General features: G+C 42.4%; 1 protein-coding gene across 1 annotated transcript in view; it reads right to left on the bottom strand.

Annotated features, from left to right (window-relative positions):
• tmtc3 (transmembrane O-mannosyltransferase targeting cadherins 3) overlaps nt 1–16,551 on the bottom strand; it is a 131,908-nt gene that overhangs the window by 97,347 nt on the left and 18,010 nt on the right. The window contains exon 4 of the mRNA XM_023986028.2: nt 1,746–1,845. Within this exon, the coding sequence (XP_023841796.1) occupies nt 1,746–1,845 (100 nt within the window). The remainder of the gene's footprint in view (nt 1–1,745; nt 1,846–16,551) is intronic.

Below are 16,551 nucleotides of genomic sequence, written 5' to 3' on the forward strand. Positions count from 1 at the left end.
GTGAAGGTTAGGGCCATTCCCCCCAGAAATGTCCGGGAACTTGCAGGTGCCTTGGTGGAAGAGTGGGGTAACATCTCACAGCAAGAACTRGCAAATCTGGTGCAGTCCATGAGGAGATGCACTGCAGTACTTCATGCAGCTGGTGGCCACACCAGATACTGACTGTTGCTTTTGATTTTGACCCCCCTTTGTTCAGGGAAACATTATTCAATTTCTGTTAGTCACATGTCTGTGGAACCTGTTCAGTTTATGTCTCAGTTGCTGAATCTTGTGTAAATATTTGTATGGACATGTTAAGTTTGCTGAAAAAAAACGCAGTTGACAGTGAGAGGATGTTTCTTTTTTTGCTGAGTTTATATATATTTATATGTGTGTATATGTATATATATATATATGTCCAGACAAAGTCTAAAAAGTTATATTACAGTTCGTAGAAACATGTCAAACAATGTATATAATCAATCTTTAGGATGTTTTTAATCATAAATCTTAAAAAATGTTTCAACCGGAGAATTCCTTTGTCTTTAGAAATGCGTGGGAACGCAGCTAACTCTCACGGACGTGCGTCTGACTGCGCACATGGCCTTCTGGCAGACCCCTTACTCAATCAGCTCTAATTCTCTCCCCCTTCACAGTAGAAGCCTCAAACAAGGTTATAAAGTCTGTTGACATCTAGTGGAAGCCTTAGGAAGTGCAATATGACCCCATAGACCTGTCTCTTATACACATCTAGATGTGTATAAGAGACAGCTATTATTCTGACATTTCACATTCTTAAAATAAAGTGGTGATCCTAACTGACCTAACACAGGGAATGTTTACTAGGATTAAAAGTCAGGAATTGTGAAAAACTGAGTATAAATGTATTTGGCTGGTGTATGTAAACTTCTGACATATATATAAAATATTTTTTAACTGCATCTGTGTCCATATTATCCATGAGTTTCTAGTAGACCATATGGTTCAAGAGAAAATAGCCGAATGAAAAAAGCATCTAACCAACAATGCCATCATTTTCTATGAACTCTGCAACTCTTTTCCCTTCACCTCCTGGAGGAGAGTACCCATTGACTTTTCATAACTGCCACCAGTTTCACGCCAAAACATGAACAAATATATATTTTACTATGTCAATATGTAAGTGTGTACAACAAAATAACCTTGGTGCCCTCAAATCATTCCTTGAGTTGATATCTACCTTATTTTCCTTAAACCAATTGACACATTCTTTCAGACACTTAACTTCCCCATTCTGACAGTTGTCCTGTAATCTTTCAGAAATCAAACCCTATCATGATTCAATGGAAATTAATTGCATCTTCAAATGTAATCTTTCACAACATTAAGCCTTTATCTATCAACACGGCCGCCTACACAAAGCCTGTAATAAGTTCCTCTATCCATTTGAAACGGTTCATCTGACATTCCGAATAGTTCCTGCGGTCTAAGGCGTGCGGTGCAAAGCGAGACTTGACGATGAATACTACCCCAACCGCCTATGATGAGGGTGCCATAACGAGTCAGGGCATGGGTCTTGTTGTCTTGTTGTTCTCTGAAGGCTTGCAACCAACAGGGGGAGGGGTACAGTAGACTCACTGAATAACAGACTAGCAAGTAGGAGCATGCATCTCCTTGTCCTGTTTCCCTCTGAAACCTGTGTGTGCATGTGTGTGCGTGTGTGTGTGTGTGTGTGAGACAAACAGGGGGACAGTATTGGTGGAGGTCTACAGTAAAAGTAGTTTCACCGATGGATTGGTCGGCTCCATTAGATTTGGTGTAGGCCAGGAACGCAGCCAGGAGGAAGATGGAGGACAGGAGCTCCGCTCTTCCTACGACACCCGTCACCTGTAAGAGGGACCAAAAGTAAAAAAGTTAAGTCAACATTTCTGGCACAAATATGTTATTCTCTCACCAATCAATGACACCCATCACCTGTCGGTCCATGGTATCAGGGACCCTTTGGACGTCCCTACCCCAACAAAATGTAAAACGGTTAGGGTAGGTTAAGGTTGTCCCAAGGATCTCGGAGAGCACAAAATGTACAGTCAGAGGTACAAAGTTAAGAAAACATTCAATGTCAACATTTCCAGGAAAAAKATAGTTTTTCTCATGAATCATTCTAATCAATCAACAACCTTTAAAAACACTTCCTCCTCGGTCTCTATGGAAGTTCACACCTCTCAACATGTCTCCCAGGTATGCCTGGAATCTTCTGCAACCTGATTCTCCGTCCACCTAACTGTGAAAACCACAAGCTGTGTGAATGAGATCGCAGCAGATTCCAGGCTGTGAAAACAATCAAAAAGATGTCCGGCACCTAGCCTAGGCACCAGACCCTAAAATCAACACCCGCCAAATGCAGGTAGATTTTGGCATTTGTATTTATTAGGGATCCCCATTAGCAGCAGCTACTCTTCCTGGGGTCCAAACACATTAAAGCACTTACATATAAAACAGTACACCATAACATTATTACACCACTACAATACAAAATGTATAATACCAACACACAACAATATTACAATGTATGCGTGTGTCTGTACCTTTGTGTGTGTCTCTTCACAGTCCCTGCTGTTCCATAAGGTGTATTTTTACCTGACTATACTGCTTGCAACAGTTACCTAATGTGGAATAGAGTTCCATGTAGTCATGGCTCTGTGTAGTACTGTGCACCTCCCATAGTCTGTTCTGCATTGGCAGGTAAGATGTCCATTTCACTAGCCACGTTGGGTGGTCAAGGCTCCACAGTGAGAGCATTTCACTGGCATTTGTGAATACAAATAATCAAGTATGATCACATTTACAGTGCATTCGGAAAGTATTCAGCCCCATTTACATTTTGTTACGTTACATCCTTATTCTAAAATGTATTAAAATCGTTCCCCCCCTCATAAATCTACACTCAATACCCCATAATGACAAAGCAAAAACTGTGTTTTACAGGTGTATAAAATAAATAAAACTGAAATGTTACATTTACATAAGCATTCAGACCCTTTACTCAGTACTTTGTTGAAGCACCTTTGGCAGTGATTACAGCCTCGAGTCTTCTTGGGTATGACGCTACAAGCTTGGCACACCTGTATTTGGGGAGTTTCTCCCATTCTTCTCTACAGATCCTGTCAAGCTCTGTCAGGTTGGATAGGGAGCATCGCTGCACAGCTAATTTCAGGTCTCTACAGAGATGTTCGATCGGGTTCAAGTCCGGGGTATGGCTGGGCCACTCAAGGACATTGGGACTTGTCCCGAAGCCACTCCTGCGTTGTCATGGCTGTGTGCTTAAGATTGTTGTCCTGTTGGAAAGTGAACCTTCACCACAGTCTGAGGTCCTGAGTGCTGCCAGCACCATGCTTCACCATAGGGATGGTGTCAGGTTTCCTCCAGACGTGACACTTGGCATTCAGAGTTCCATCTTGGTTTCATTAGATTACTTTAGGTGCCTATTGGCAAACTCAAAGCGGGCTGTCATGTGCCTCTTACTGAGGAGTGGCTTTCGTCTGGCCACTACCATAAAGGCCTGATTGGTGGAGTGCTGCAGAGATGGTTGTCCTTCTGGAAGGTTCTCACATCTCCACAGAGGAACTCTGTAAGAGTGACCATCGGATTCTTGGTCACCTCCCTGACTAAGGCCCTTCTCTCCCGATTGCGCAGTTTCCCCGGGTAGCCAGCACTAGGAAGAGTCTTGGTGGTTCCAAACGTACTCCATTTAAGAATGATGGAGGCCACTGTGTTCTTGGGAACCTTCTAGAGGTCGACTGATTATGATTTTTCAACCCCAATACCGATACCGATTATTGGAGGACCAAAAAAGCCGATACCGATTAATCGGACGATACTGAATGAACACTTATTTTAACTTAAAATAATATATCAATAAAATCAATTTAGCCTCAAATAAATAATGAAACCTGTTCAATTTGGTTTAAATAAGGCAAAAACAAAGTGTTGGAGAAGAAAGTAAAAGTGCAATATGTGCCATGTAAGAAAGCTAACGTTTAAGTTCCTTGCTCAGAACATATGAAAGCTGGTGGTTCCTTTTAACATGAGTCTTCAATATTCCCAGGTAAGAAGTTTTAGGTTGTAGTTATTACAGGAATTATAGGACTCTCTCTCTATATACGATGTGTATTTCATATACCTTTGACTATTGGATGTTCTTATAGGCACTTTAGTATTGCCAATGTAACAGTATAGCTTCCATCCCTCTACTCGCTCCTACCTGGGCTCGAAACAGGAACACATCGACAACAGCCACCCTCGAAGCAGCGTTACCCATCCAGAGCAAGGGGAACAAATACTCCAAGTCTCAGAGCGAGTGACGTTTGAAACGCTATTAGCGCGCACCCCGCTAACTAGCTAGCCATTTCACATCGGTTACACCAGCCTGATCTCSCTAATCTCAGGAGTTGATAGGCTTGAAGTCATAAACAGCGAAGAGCTGCTGGCAAAACGCACGAAAGTGGTGTTTGAATGAATGCTTACGAGCCTGCTGGTGCCTACCATCACTCAGTCAGACTGCTCTATCAAATCATAGACTTAATTACAACATAATAACACACAGAAATACGAGCCTTAGGTCATTAATATGGTCGAATCCGGAAACGATCATCTCGAGAAAAAAAAGTGTTTATTCTTTCAGTGAAATACGGAACCGTTACGTATTTTATCTAACGGGTAGCATCCATACGTCTAAATATTCCTGTTAGATTGCACAACCTTCAATGTTATGTCATAATTACGTAAAATTCTGGCAAATTAGTTCGCAAAGAGCCAGGCGGCCCAAACTGTTGCATATACCCTGACTCTACGTGCAATGAAGGCAAGAGAAGTGATACAATTTCACCTAGTTAATATTGCCTGCTAACCTGGATTTCTTTTTGCTAAATATGCACGTTTAAAAATATATACTTCTGTGTACTGCAGCCACTACGATTAATCGGTCGACCTCTAGAACCTTCCATGCTGCAGAAATGTTTTGGTACCCTTCCCCAGATCTGTGCCTCAACACAATCCTGTCTCGGAGCTCTACGGACAATTCCTTCGACCTGATGGCTTGGTTTTTGCTCTGACATGCACTGTCAACTGTGGGACCTTATATAGACAGGTGTGTGCCTTTCCAAATCATGTCCAATCAATTGGATTTACCACAGGTGGACTCCAATGTTGTACAAACATCTCAAAGATGATCAACGGAAACAGGATGGACCGGAGATCAATTTCGAGTCTCTTAGCAAAGGGTCTGAATAGTTATGTACTTTTTAATTTTTTATACATTTGCAAAAATGTCAAAAAACCTCTTTCGGCTTTGTCATTATGGGGTATTGTGTGTAGACGGATGAGGGAAAATGTTCATTTAATCTATTTGAGAATAAGGCTACGTAACAAAATGTGGAAAAAGTCAAGCTGTCTGAATAAATTCTGCAGTAGCTGTTTTCAAAGTATTTCTGCCATTTTGTTTCATAGTTAATAAAWTACATAGCACAAAATCAAAGAACAAATCCTATATAGCCAACCCCACCTCATGCTGCAACACTCCCTGGGTGAGGGCTGTGTGCTCTTGAAGAACTAAGTGAAAGAAAGATTTTTAGAAGCGCTGCGGACAGGCATAAAAGTTGGTCTAATTTACTTGAAACTAAAGTCTACTGAAGTGAGACTTTGTCCTTGTGTCTCTTGGCTATTTATACTGAAGCAAAATATAAAAACACAACATGCAATAATTTCTAAGATTTTACTGAGTTACACTTCATATGAGGAAATCCGTTCATTAGGCCCTAATCTATGGATTTCACATGACTGGGAAATCAGATACACAGATACAGTACATAAAAAAAAAAAAATGGGCCTCAGGMTCTCGTAACGATATTTCTGTGCATTCAAATTGCCATAGATAAAATGCAATTGTGTTCGTTGTCTGTAGTTTATGCCTGCCCATACTATAACCCCACCGCCACCATGGGGCCCTCTGTTCACAACAGCAAAGCGCTTGCCCACACGACGCCAAACACGTGGTCTGCAGTTGTGAGGTCAGTTGAACGTACTGACAAATTCTCAAAAACGTCGGAGGCGGCTTATGGTAGAGAAAATGTTGATCTCTGGCAACATCTCTGGTGGACATTGCTGCAGTCAGCATGCCAACTGCACACTCCCTAAAAACTTGACACAGTGTTTCGTGACAAAATTGCACATTTTAGAGTGGCCTTCAATTGTCCAAAAGGCTCCTTAACAGCTTCTACCCCCAAGCCATTAGACTGCGGAACAATTAATCAAATGATCATCGGACAATTTACATTGACCCCGCCCCCCTCCATTTGTTTTTTACACTGCTGCTACTCGCTGTTTATTATCTATGCATAGTCACTTCACCCCTACCTACATGTACAAATTACCTAGACTAACCTGTACCCCCGCACACTGACTCGGTACCCCTTGTATATAGGCTCGTTATTGTTATTTTATTGTGTTACTTTTTATTATTTGGTTATATTTTAGTTCAGTATAGTAAAACATTTGTTTTAGAAACTTTACAAAGCATGCTTCGGTTTCTTTGTGTTTTATTGGTGTAATTTTAGCAATATTGGTGTAATTGGTGTAATTTTAGCAATATTTTTTTTGTTGCTGGCACAATTTTCTTCTTTCCATCTACCTGCTACAGTGGCTGGTGGACCAAAACGTTCATTTTATGCCCTGCTAGGCATAAATCATGGAGGGAAACCACAGAGGTGGCTTGCAGTGGCTCTTGCAGTACAGGGGCCTCTAGCAGAAATATGTGAATGCTGACTGCCACCTTATGCGAGCACATGGAACTGCACGTTTTCTTTGCACAGGAGCGGCTGGGCTAGGAGATCCTCCACCATGAAGAGAGCATGTTGAGAAAACATTTGTCAACGCCTTGAGGTACTACCTGGACTTGTCCAATAAGAAACAGATGTATGTTGCAAAATATTTTTGCTTTGCTGAAAGTGGTCCGGCTGAGGTTGACTCAGTTCCATATTTAGGATGTCATACAAATGCAGTTCTATCTAAACATGTCCACTATGTTGAGATACCAGACACAGATTCAGCACAAATACACTGAACTACACATTCAGAAAGACAGACACTGAGAGGCTCACAACGGTCTCTTTGTCAGTGTTGATCATGAAGGGGACCTTCAGTACATCAAATGAAAAACAAATGGTCCGTTGAGAGAGATTCCAGATCACGATAATGTGATTGCATTGGTCGGCCAGGGGCTTCTTTTTACCTATGAGTGAAATGGGCCCTTTCAAAGGATTGTCAGGCTGCACTCAGCTGAAGGAGAGAACACCATGAGGAAGATGAGAAGCAGTTTGAGGGAGCACTGAGCTGTGTAACATTACCACTCCCTTTACCAGAGCAGCAGAATGTTGTCTTTGTTACTTTTCTATCCTGTTTTTCTGTTCTATTCTATTTTTCTAAGGCCTGTCTGGTCACCGGTGCAACTCAATTGAATGGGGCAAAATGGTTGGGTAAGGGGGTTAAGTAAATAGGCGAGAGGTTGTTGAGGTAGACAGTAATGACAGTGATGGGTTAAATTCGAGTTCATTCCCAATTCATGTATTGAAAAGCACATAACAAATGACCAATTCAGTAAAACAAATATTGTGAAGGAACTGACGTCAACTTTTGAATTCCATTATTTTCATGTCACTAACTGCATGCAGGTCTGTACAACTCATAAACAACGCCTACTACATAAAGTTGAGCAACTCTTGCTCGCCCTCTGAGCCATTGATCTTGGTGGGAAGGACAAACTTTGGCATGGGAGCTATCGGCCATGAACTTCTATGCTTCTGTTTAAATCTGTGCAACCCTTTCCTTTAGTTATTACAAGGCACACCCCACCTAATAGTTGGGGTAAGGATTTGGGGAGAGTAAAGACCTTCCCACACTGTACATTAGATTCAGTCTTTTACGATTATTACATGTGACAATGCGCGATGTGACCATTTACAAAAATCGTAGTGCATTTATCGGAGTTGCCACATTGAGAAAATATACTGATTAATAAAAAATAAAATAAAACGTTTTAATTATAGTTATTAACGGGATCGGCTCATAACACCAGCCACACTACATGATTAAGGATAAACAGTTGTGACACTGACAGAACTGTTGGAGCCTACAAGCACACCACTTGATATACATGCGCTTCGCTTTTAAACTAGCTCCTCATGTCCACCAGATGCAAACACTTTGCGTTCTGGCGGAAGTCATTCATTGTCAGTTGAGCATAGTTAATTTCTCTACCATAAGCTTCTTCCAATGTTAATTTTGGCAGTTTGTCCAACCTCCTCACAACCGCAGACCACATCTAAACCACGCCATCACAGGACATCCACATCCAGCTTCTTCACCTGCGGGATCGTCTGACACAGCTGATGACACCCGGACAGCTGATGAAACTGGGCTTGCACAACCAAAGAATTACTGCAGAAATTGTCAGAAAAAGTCTCAGGGAAGCTCATCTGCGTGTTCGTCGCTCTCACCAGAGTCTTGACCTGATTTCAGTTTGACATCGTAAACCAACTTCAGTGGGCCAATTGCTCACCTTCGATGGTCACTGGCATGCTGGATTAGTGTGCTCTTCACAGATGAAACCCGGTTTCAACTGGACTGGGCAGATTGTTGACAGCGTGTATGGTGTCATGTGGGCGAGCGGTTTGCTGATGTCAAAGTTGTGAAGAGAGTGCCCCATGGTGGCGGTGGGGTTATGGTATGGACAGGCATAAGCTATGGACAACGAAAACCATTGCATTTTTTCGATGGCTATTTGAATGCACAGAGATACCATGACGAGATCCTGAGGCCCATTGTCGTGCCATTCATCCGCCACCATCACCTCATGTTCCAACATGATAATGCMCGGCCCCATGTCACAAGGATCTTTACAAAATTCCTGGAAGCTGAAAGTGGCACATTTCTTCCATGGCCTGCATACTCACATCACCCATTGAGCATGTTTTGGATCGACGTGTACGACAGTGTGTTCCAGTTCCCACCAATGTCACACTGCATGACGCAAATGGTGGTCACACCAGATAGGAGCGAATCGCTGGCACCGGTGTACAAAGCAAATGAACTACTGAGATCTGGAGAAGCTAGCACAGGTACAGAGACCAAAAGGGTCCCAGCATTTAAACTGCGTTTATTTTCAGCAAACTGAACATGTGTAAATATTTGTATGAACATAACAAGATTCAACAACTGAGACAAAACCTGAACAAGTTCGACACACGTGGCTAACAGAAATTGAAGAATATCTCCCTGAACAAAGGGGGGGATCAAAATCAACAGTCAGTATCTGGTGTGGCCACCAGCTGCATGAAGTACTGCAGTGCATCTCCTCCTCATGGACTGCACCAGATGTTCCAGTTCTTGCTGTGAGATGTTACCYCACTCTTCCACCAAGGCACCTGCAAGTTCCCGGACATTTCTGGGGGGAATGGCCCTAGCCCTCACCCTCCGATCCAACAGGTCCCAGACGTGCTCAATGGAATTGAGATCCGGGCACTYCGCTGGCCATAGCAGAACACTGACATCCCTGTCTTGCAGAAAATCACACAGAGAGCAGTATGGCTGGTGGCATTGCTGGAGGTTCATGTCAGGATGAGCCTGCAGAAAGGGTACCACATGAGGGAGGATGTCTTCCCTGAAACGCACAGCGTTGACATTGCTTGCAATGACAAGCTCAGTCCGATGATGCTGTGACACACCGCCGCAGACCATGACGGACCCTCCACATCGATCCCGCTCCAGAGTACAGGCCTCGGTGTAACGCTCATTCCTTCGACAATAAACACGAATCCGACCATTACCCCATGCGAGGAAAAACCGCGACTCGTCAGTGAGGAGCACTTTTTGCCAGTCCTGTCTGGTCCAGTGACGGTGGGTTTGTGCCCATAGGCGACATTGTTGGCGGTGATGTCTGGTGAGGACCTGCCTTACAATAGACCTATAAGCCCTCAGTCCAGCCTCTCTCAGCCTATTGCGGACAGTCTGAGCACTGATGGAGGGATTGTGCGTTCCTGGTGTAACTCGGGCAGTTGTTGTTGCCACCCTGTACCTGTCCCGCAGGTGTGATGTTCAGATGTTCCGATCCTGTGCAGGTGTTGTTACACATGGTCTGCCACTGCGAGGACGATCAGCTGTCCGTCCTGTCTCCCTGTAGAGCCGTCTTAGAAGTCTCACAGTACGGACATTGCAATTTATTGCCCTGGCCACATCAGCAGTCCTCTTGCCTTCTGGCAGCATGCCTAAGGCACGTTCACGCAGATGAACAAGGACCCTGGGCATTTTTCAGTAGAAAGGCTTCTAGTATCCTAAGTTTTCATAACTGACATTAATTGCCTACCGTCTGTAAGCTGTTAGTGTCTTAAAACCTCTTTGGGCTAGGGGGCAGTATTTTCACATACAGATGAAAAGCGTGCCCAAAGTAAACTGCCTGCTACTCAGGCCCAGAAGCTAGGATATGCATATTATTAGTAGATTTGGATAGAAAACCCTCTGAAGTTTCTGAAACTGTTTGAATAATGTCTGAGTATAACAGAACTGATTTGGCAGGCGAAACCCCGAGCATAATCCATCCAGAAAAAAAAAAATTGCGCTCAATCTGTTTTCCATTAGTTTTCTATGGCAATCCCTTTTAATAGAAATATGCTTGCAGTTCCTATGGCTTCCACTAGATGTCAACAGTCATTAGAAATTGGTTGATGTTTTTCCTTTGAGATATGAAGATGTAGCTCTGTTATTTTCATGTGTCACTCCAGCTGCCCTCTGTTTTGGTGCGCGCGATTTGGAATGTGCTTCACTTTGTTTTCGTCTGGTATTGAGCACAGTATTTCCCGTCTTAAATTTGTTCGATTATTTACATTTAGGATACATAATTTTGGATTAGGAACGTTGTTTGAAATGGTTGGACCAAGTTTACAGGTAACTTATTAGATACTTTGTAGGCATGTTGGGCGAGTTGGAACCGGTGYTTTTCTGAATCAAACGCGCCAAATAAATGGACATGTTGGGGATATAAAGAAGCAATTTATTGAACAAAAAGGACAATTTGTGATGTTTATGGGACATTATGGAGTGCCAACAGAAGAAGATCTTCAAAGGCATGAATTATATCGTTATTTCTGACTTTTGTGTAGCACCTGCCTGGTTGAAATATGATTTTCAGTTGTTGGTATGCTGGGCGCTGTCCTCAGATAATCGCATGGTCTGCTTTCGCCGTTAACGCTGCAATTTCACTGGGTGTTGTCAAATCGATCACGCTAAAGCAGTCCTTCTCAAATAGTGGGGCGCGCCCCCCTGGGGGGCTCGGAGCGATGCCAGGGGGGGCGCGTGACCCCGGGGAACATGCTTTTTTTTGCCGCAGGGAGTAGGTTTTTTTTGCACCGAACAAGAGCACACAGCACAGAGCAGGAGATATGAAGAGCAGATAACAAACCCTTAAGAGACACCATGGAAAAATATTTAACAGGGATGAAAAGAAAGGCGGAGAGAGACRGAGATAATGAGACAAACGTAAGTCTCCCGAAAGCTAAGACGAGGAAATATGTAGCGCTTGGCTTCACAGTGACTACGGTGGGAGACGAGGAAAGACCGGTATGTTTACTGTGTCTAAAAATGTTGGTAGCGGACAGCATGAAGCCAAATAAATTAAGGGGTCACTTAAAGACATTACACCCCAATCACGCTGATAAGCCACTTGAGTTTTTTCAGCAAAAACGTGCCGAATATTGCCAACAATCGTCCCGCTTTGTGAATGCTACTTCAGTAAACCAGCGAGCACTGTTAGCATCATATAAGGTGGCGTACCAAATTGCTCAGTGCAAAAAAAAACACTCCATAGCAGAGGTCTCTGTCATGCTGGATGACACAAGTGCTGCAAAAATAAAAACTATCCCTCTGTCCAATGACACTGTCGCCAGACGTATAAATGACATCGCTAACGATCTTAAACAGCTGGTAGATAAACTCAAAGACAAWCGTTTTGCCTTACAGTTTGATGAAGCAACTGACAGCAACAAAGACTGTTTGTTTATCACATATGTACGTTTTGACATGACAAACTCCCTGTGTGAGGATCTACTTTTTTGTAAATATGTCAGAAACAGAGCCACAGCTGAAGAGCTATTCAAAATGCTGGACTGCTTCCTGACTGAGAATAGGCTAAAGTGGGAGAACTGCATTGGTGTTTGCAGTGATGGTGCACAGACCATGGCAGGGATGAGAAAAGGACTTGGAGCACTCATCAAGAAGGCCTCACCTAATGCTGAGTGGACACACTGTGTTATACACAGAGAAGCACTAGCATCAAGGCACCTTTCCTCTGAATTAAGTGAGGTTATGACTGACATTGTAGGTGTAGTCAATTTTATAAAGACCAGACCACTAAAAACAAGAGTCTTCTCTGCTATCTGTGAGGAGATGGGAGCTGAACATCAAGCTGTGCTGTTTCACAGTGAAGCAAGGTGGCTGTCACGAGGAAAAGTCTTGTCCAGAGTTTTTGAGCTCAGAGAGCAGATAATGTTTTCGGAGCAGGAGCACAAGTATGACCTCGCAGAAAGATTTAGTGATGAGAACTTCCTGGCAAAACTGGCCTACCTGAGTGACATATTTGGAAAGCTAAATGAACTAAATCTACAGCTTCAAGGGAAAGATAAACACCTCCCTCAGGTCACAGACAAGATCAGCTCTTTCACTCGAAAGCTTGCAATGTGGGGCAGGCGACTTGAAGGAAATACTGATTCATTCGAGAACCTGCATGAATTTGTTGACACTACTGACTATGATGCCACCTCAGTGATTCCATATATTAAGGAGCATATTTCATCACTGATGGGATTCTTTAAAAAGTACTTCCCTGAAAACAGTTCCCAATATGACTGGGTGAGAGATCCTTTCAATGCACCAGCTCCAACTGGTTTCAGCTCTGCAGAGGAGGACCAGTTCATTGATATGACGTCTGACTCCACATTGAGACTGAGGTTCACATCACAGACACTGAGTGAATTCTGGCTGAGTGTAGAGAGGCAGTATCCACTCTTAGGGCAGAGGGCCATGGGCATTCTTCTTCCTTTTGCAACATCTTATCTTTGTGAGACTGGCTTCTCTGCTGTTGCTGCACTGAAGACCAAGTACAAGTCCCAGCTAAACATTGCGCAGGAGCTGAGACTTGCAGTATGATGCTTCAAACCCCGCTTCGAAAAGTTGTGCTCTGCAAAACGTGCTCATTGTTGCCATTAATCCTGACTTCCTCTTTTTTTTTTTTTTTTTATCAGCACAAGTTTTATTCATTTTTGTTTTATAGGTCAAAGTGTTTCATATATTGTGCTCCTGAGTTAATGTTGCTGATCAATTTGAATTAATTATTATTTATTGATTGTATTTCATTTTATTTKTCAGTATCAAATGGTGCAATTTTTTTTTGTTTAAATAAGGGTTGAATTTTTTTAAACCTTTCAGGCAAATTGATGCACTTTRWKTYTTWKYYKKTAMMRRMWAARAMWYAATGTTAATAAAGTTATTCTTTGTTGTAAGTTGATCTATATTTCTTTCTTTTTTCTTTAATGTTAATAAGGATACAATGTTATGCAGAGGTGAACTTCTAACAATTTTATAGACAAATTATACTATTTACAGTCGCGTCGGAGAGTTGGGGGGTGCGAAATGTTTACTTCTTCCTAGGGGGGGGCGTAACAGAAAATAATTGAGAAGCACTGCGCTAAAGGGATTGGCGCGCGAAGGGATCCATAAGAAGTTAACGACCGTTCCACAGGTGCATGTTCATTAATTGTTGTTGGTGCATTGAAAAAGCATGGGAAACAGTGTATAAACCATTTACAATGAAGATCTGTGAAATTATTTTTATGAATTATCTTTGAAAGACAGGGTCCTGAAAAAGGGCCGTTTCTTTTTTTTGTTGCTGAGTTTATATGTTGTGCAATGCCGTGCTCAAGCATGAACTCAACCTCACTTCGGGGTAACTAACTGTTCAAGATTCAGTCGATGGGCATGTTTTATTTGGACAGAGTCCCCAAAGTCAATGTCATGCAGTAGTTCATTTGTCTGAGTTGGCACATTTGATAAAATATACTGATTAATAAAAAAAACATTCTTTATGGAAACCTTTAAAAAAATGTTATATTTAATGTTATTATGAATAGAAACGGTGGAGTTGTCACATATGCAGCTAACGAAAATATATGGTAATGTCTGCTCTAACTTATAACCAACTGATTGCAGCATTACCACAAAAAATGGAGGCGGCAAGTGGAAGAGGGTAGGGAACTTGTTTGTCTGCCATATATTAAAGACACAAATTGGCTGAAAAGAATTGGCATAAATAAAATAAAAAGTACCAGTATCCTTTGAGGACAAAAATGTTGACAGCTACGCCATACAGTTTGTAAAATAAATGGGAAGAGATTTTAGATGTAATGATTCCATAGCACATGGTTTATGAACTGATACAAAAAACAAATCAACGCTTTTGAGTTTWYCAATTTAAATTATTATACAAAATTCTTGCCACCAACAGAATGCTATATACAGTGGGGAGAACAAGTATTTGATACACTGCCGATTTTGCAGGTTTTCCTACTTACAAAGCATGTAGAGGTCTGTAATTTKTATCATAGGTACAGTTCAACTGTGAGAGACGGAATCTGAAACAAAAATCCAGAAAATCACATTGTATGATTTTTAAGTAATTCATTTGCATTTTATTGCATGACATAAGTATTTGATCACCTACCAACCAGTAAGAATTCCATCTCTCACAGACCTGTTAGTTTTTCTTTAAGAAGCCCTCCTGTTCTCCACTCATTACCTGTATTAACTGCACCTGTTTGAACTCGTTACCTGTATAAAAGACACCTGTCCACACAAACAGACTCCAACCTCTCCACAATGGCCAAGCCCAGAGAGCTGTGTAAGGACATCAGGGTTAAATTGTAGACTGCAGGTATTGCAGAGAGGTTAACAATACTAGGAGCCGTGATTTTCCTTAGTTGAATGGCCTCAGGGAAACGAGTGGCAGCGCACATGATGGTCAAGAGAAACTGATTGCCACTCTTTGCTTTGGGCAAATGACCAACACATTCCACCAGGACTACGAAACATTTGTCAAAAGCAGGAATAAGCTGCAGAGCTGCAACCGGTACAGCTTGATTTGGTTTACCTGTCTTATGTCAAACAGTAAGCCACAACATCCTGTTTCAGACCAAGCCAGAAGAAGTTATGCAAGATACAGTCATACGTCGTTTTGACACCAAGATGGCCCGCCATACTACCATAGTGAGCCAACCTCAGTATTTCTTGTCGAAGTGTAACTGGAACAACAATTTGAGATACACTGGGCCAATCGTCTTGCCCAGAAGTGGCACGAGAAAGCCATTTCCTCACGAGAAAACAATCTGTCAAAGTAACCCACAAACTTCAAACCCCTCTGGATGAATCTCAGCAAAAAGATGGGAGACTGTTCAGCAATCAGCTGCTTCCTAGACATCAAACTGTTAACTTTAGGGACCCTCCTTTCTCTGGTCCTACAAACTCACTCACCTTTGGGGTATTCAAATGAGAGTTTAAATCAGGTTTATCGAAATCTGGATCACAAAGACGTCTCAGACAGATCGATCATGGTGTGATCGCTGACATCCTCAACACTAGACTTGCTCCCGGCGTCTTTCTTAGACAAAGCACATGTAACGGCACACGGTGGGAACACTAGGGTAATTTTCTGATAATCCATCAGGTTCATCTACTCTGGGTTCCTTAAAAACGACAGGATTTGGAACAACCTTCCCTCTATCCAAAATGTTTCTGAAATTGAATGAGACACCCTTCACCGGTAGACTAGGCCTCACTCCAACGACAACGGAACGAGAAACAAGATCAGACAAGTTCCACCTTATGCAAAAGGAACTTCATGCAACCCATTCCCACACCTTGTACTAACAAACTGTAACCAGTTGCTGAAGCGTCAGACAAAGGCAAAACACCCCCTGGGCTGCCCCAGTGTTTTGCAGTATCTTCACCGGCTGCATAACAGAATTGCCACTTGTTTTCTGAAAATCCGTATCTTTGGGCATTGTAGAAATCAACTGAAACAAATACCTGAGTCCAGCTGTGTATTGACAGGTGCCATATTTATATTGAAAATCTGTGTGTGTGTGTGTGTGTGTGGGGGGGGGGGGGGGGGGGGGGGGGGGGGGGGGGGGTCCAAGAGTGATCAGGGGCATGCAACTATAGTTTTCCTTCAAAGAAAATACACTGAACAAAAATATAAAACGCAACATGTAAAGTGTTCGTCCCATGTTTCATGCGCTGAAATAAAAGATCCCAGAAATAGTTCATACTCACATAAATGATTTATTTAAAATTTTGGGCACAACTTTGTTTACATCCCCATTACTAAGCATTTATTTCTCCGTTGCCAAGATAATCCATCCACCTGACAGGTGTAGTAAATATCAAAAAGCACAGGTGCAACATGTGCTGGAGACAATAAAAGGGCACTCTAAAATGTGC

This window comes from Salvelinus sp. IW2-2015, linkage group LG4q.1:29, assembly GCF_002910315.2.
Source record: "Salvelinus sp. IW2-2015 linkage group LG4q.1:29, ASM291031v2, whole genome shotgun sequence".
NCBI classification, from domain to species: domain Eukaryota; kingdom Metazoa; phylum Chordata; class Actinopteri; order Salmoniformes; family Salmonidae; genus Salvelinus; species Salvelinus sp. IW2-2015.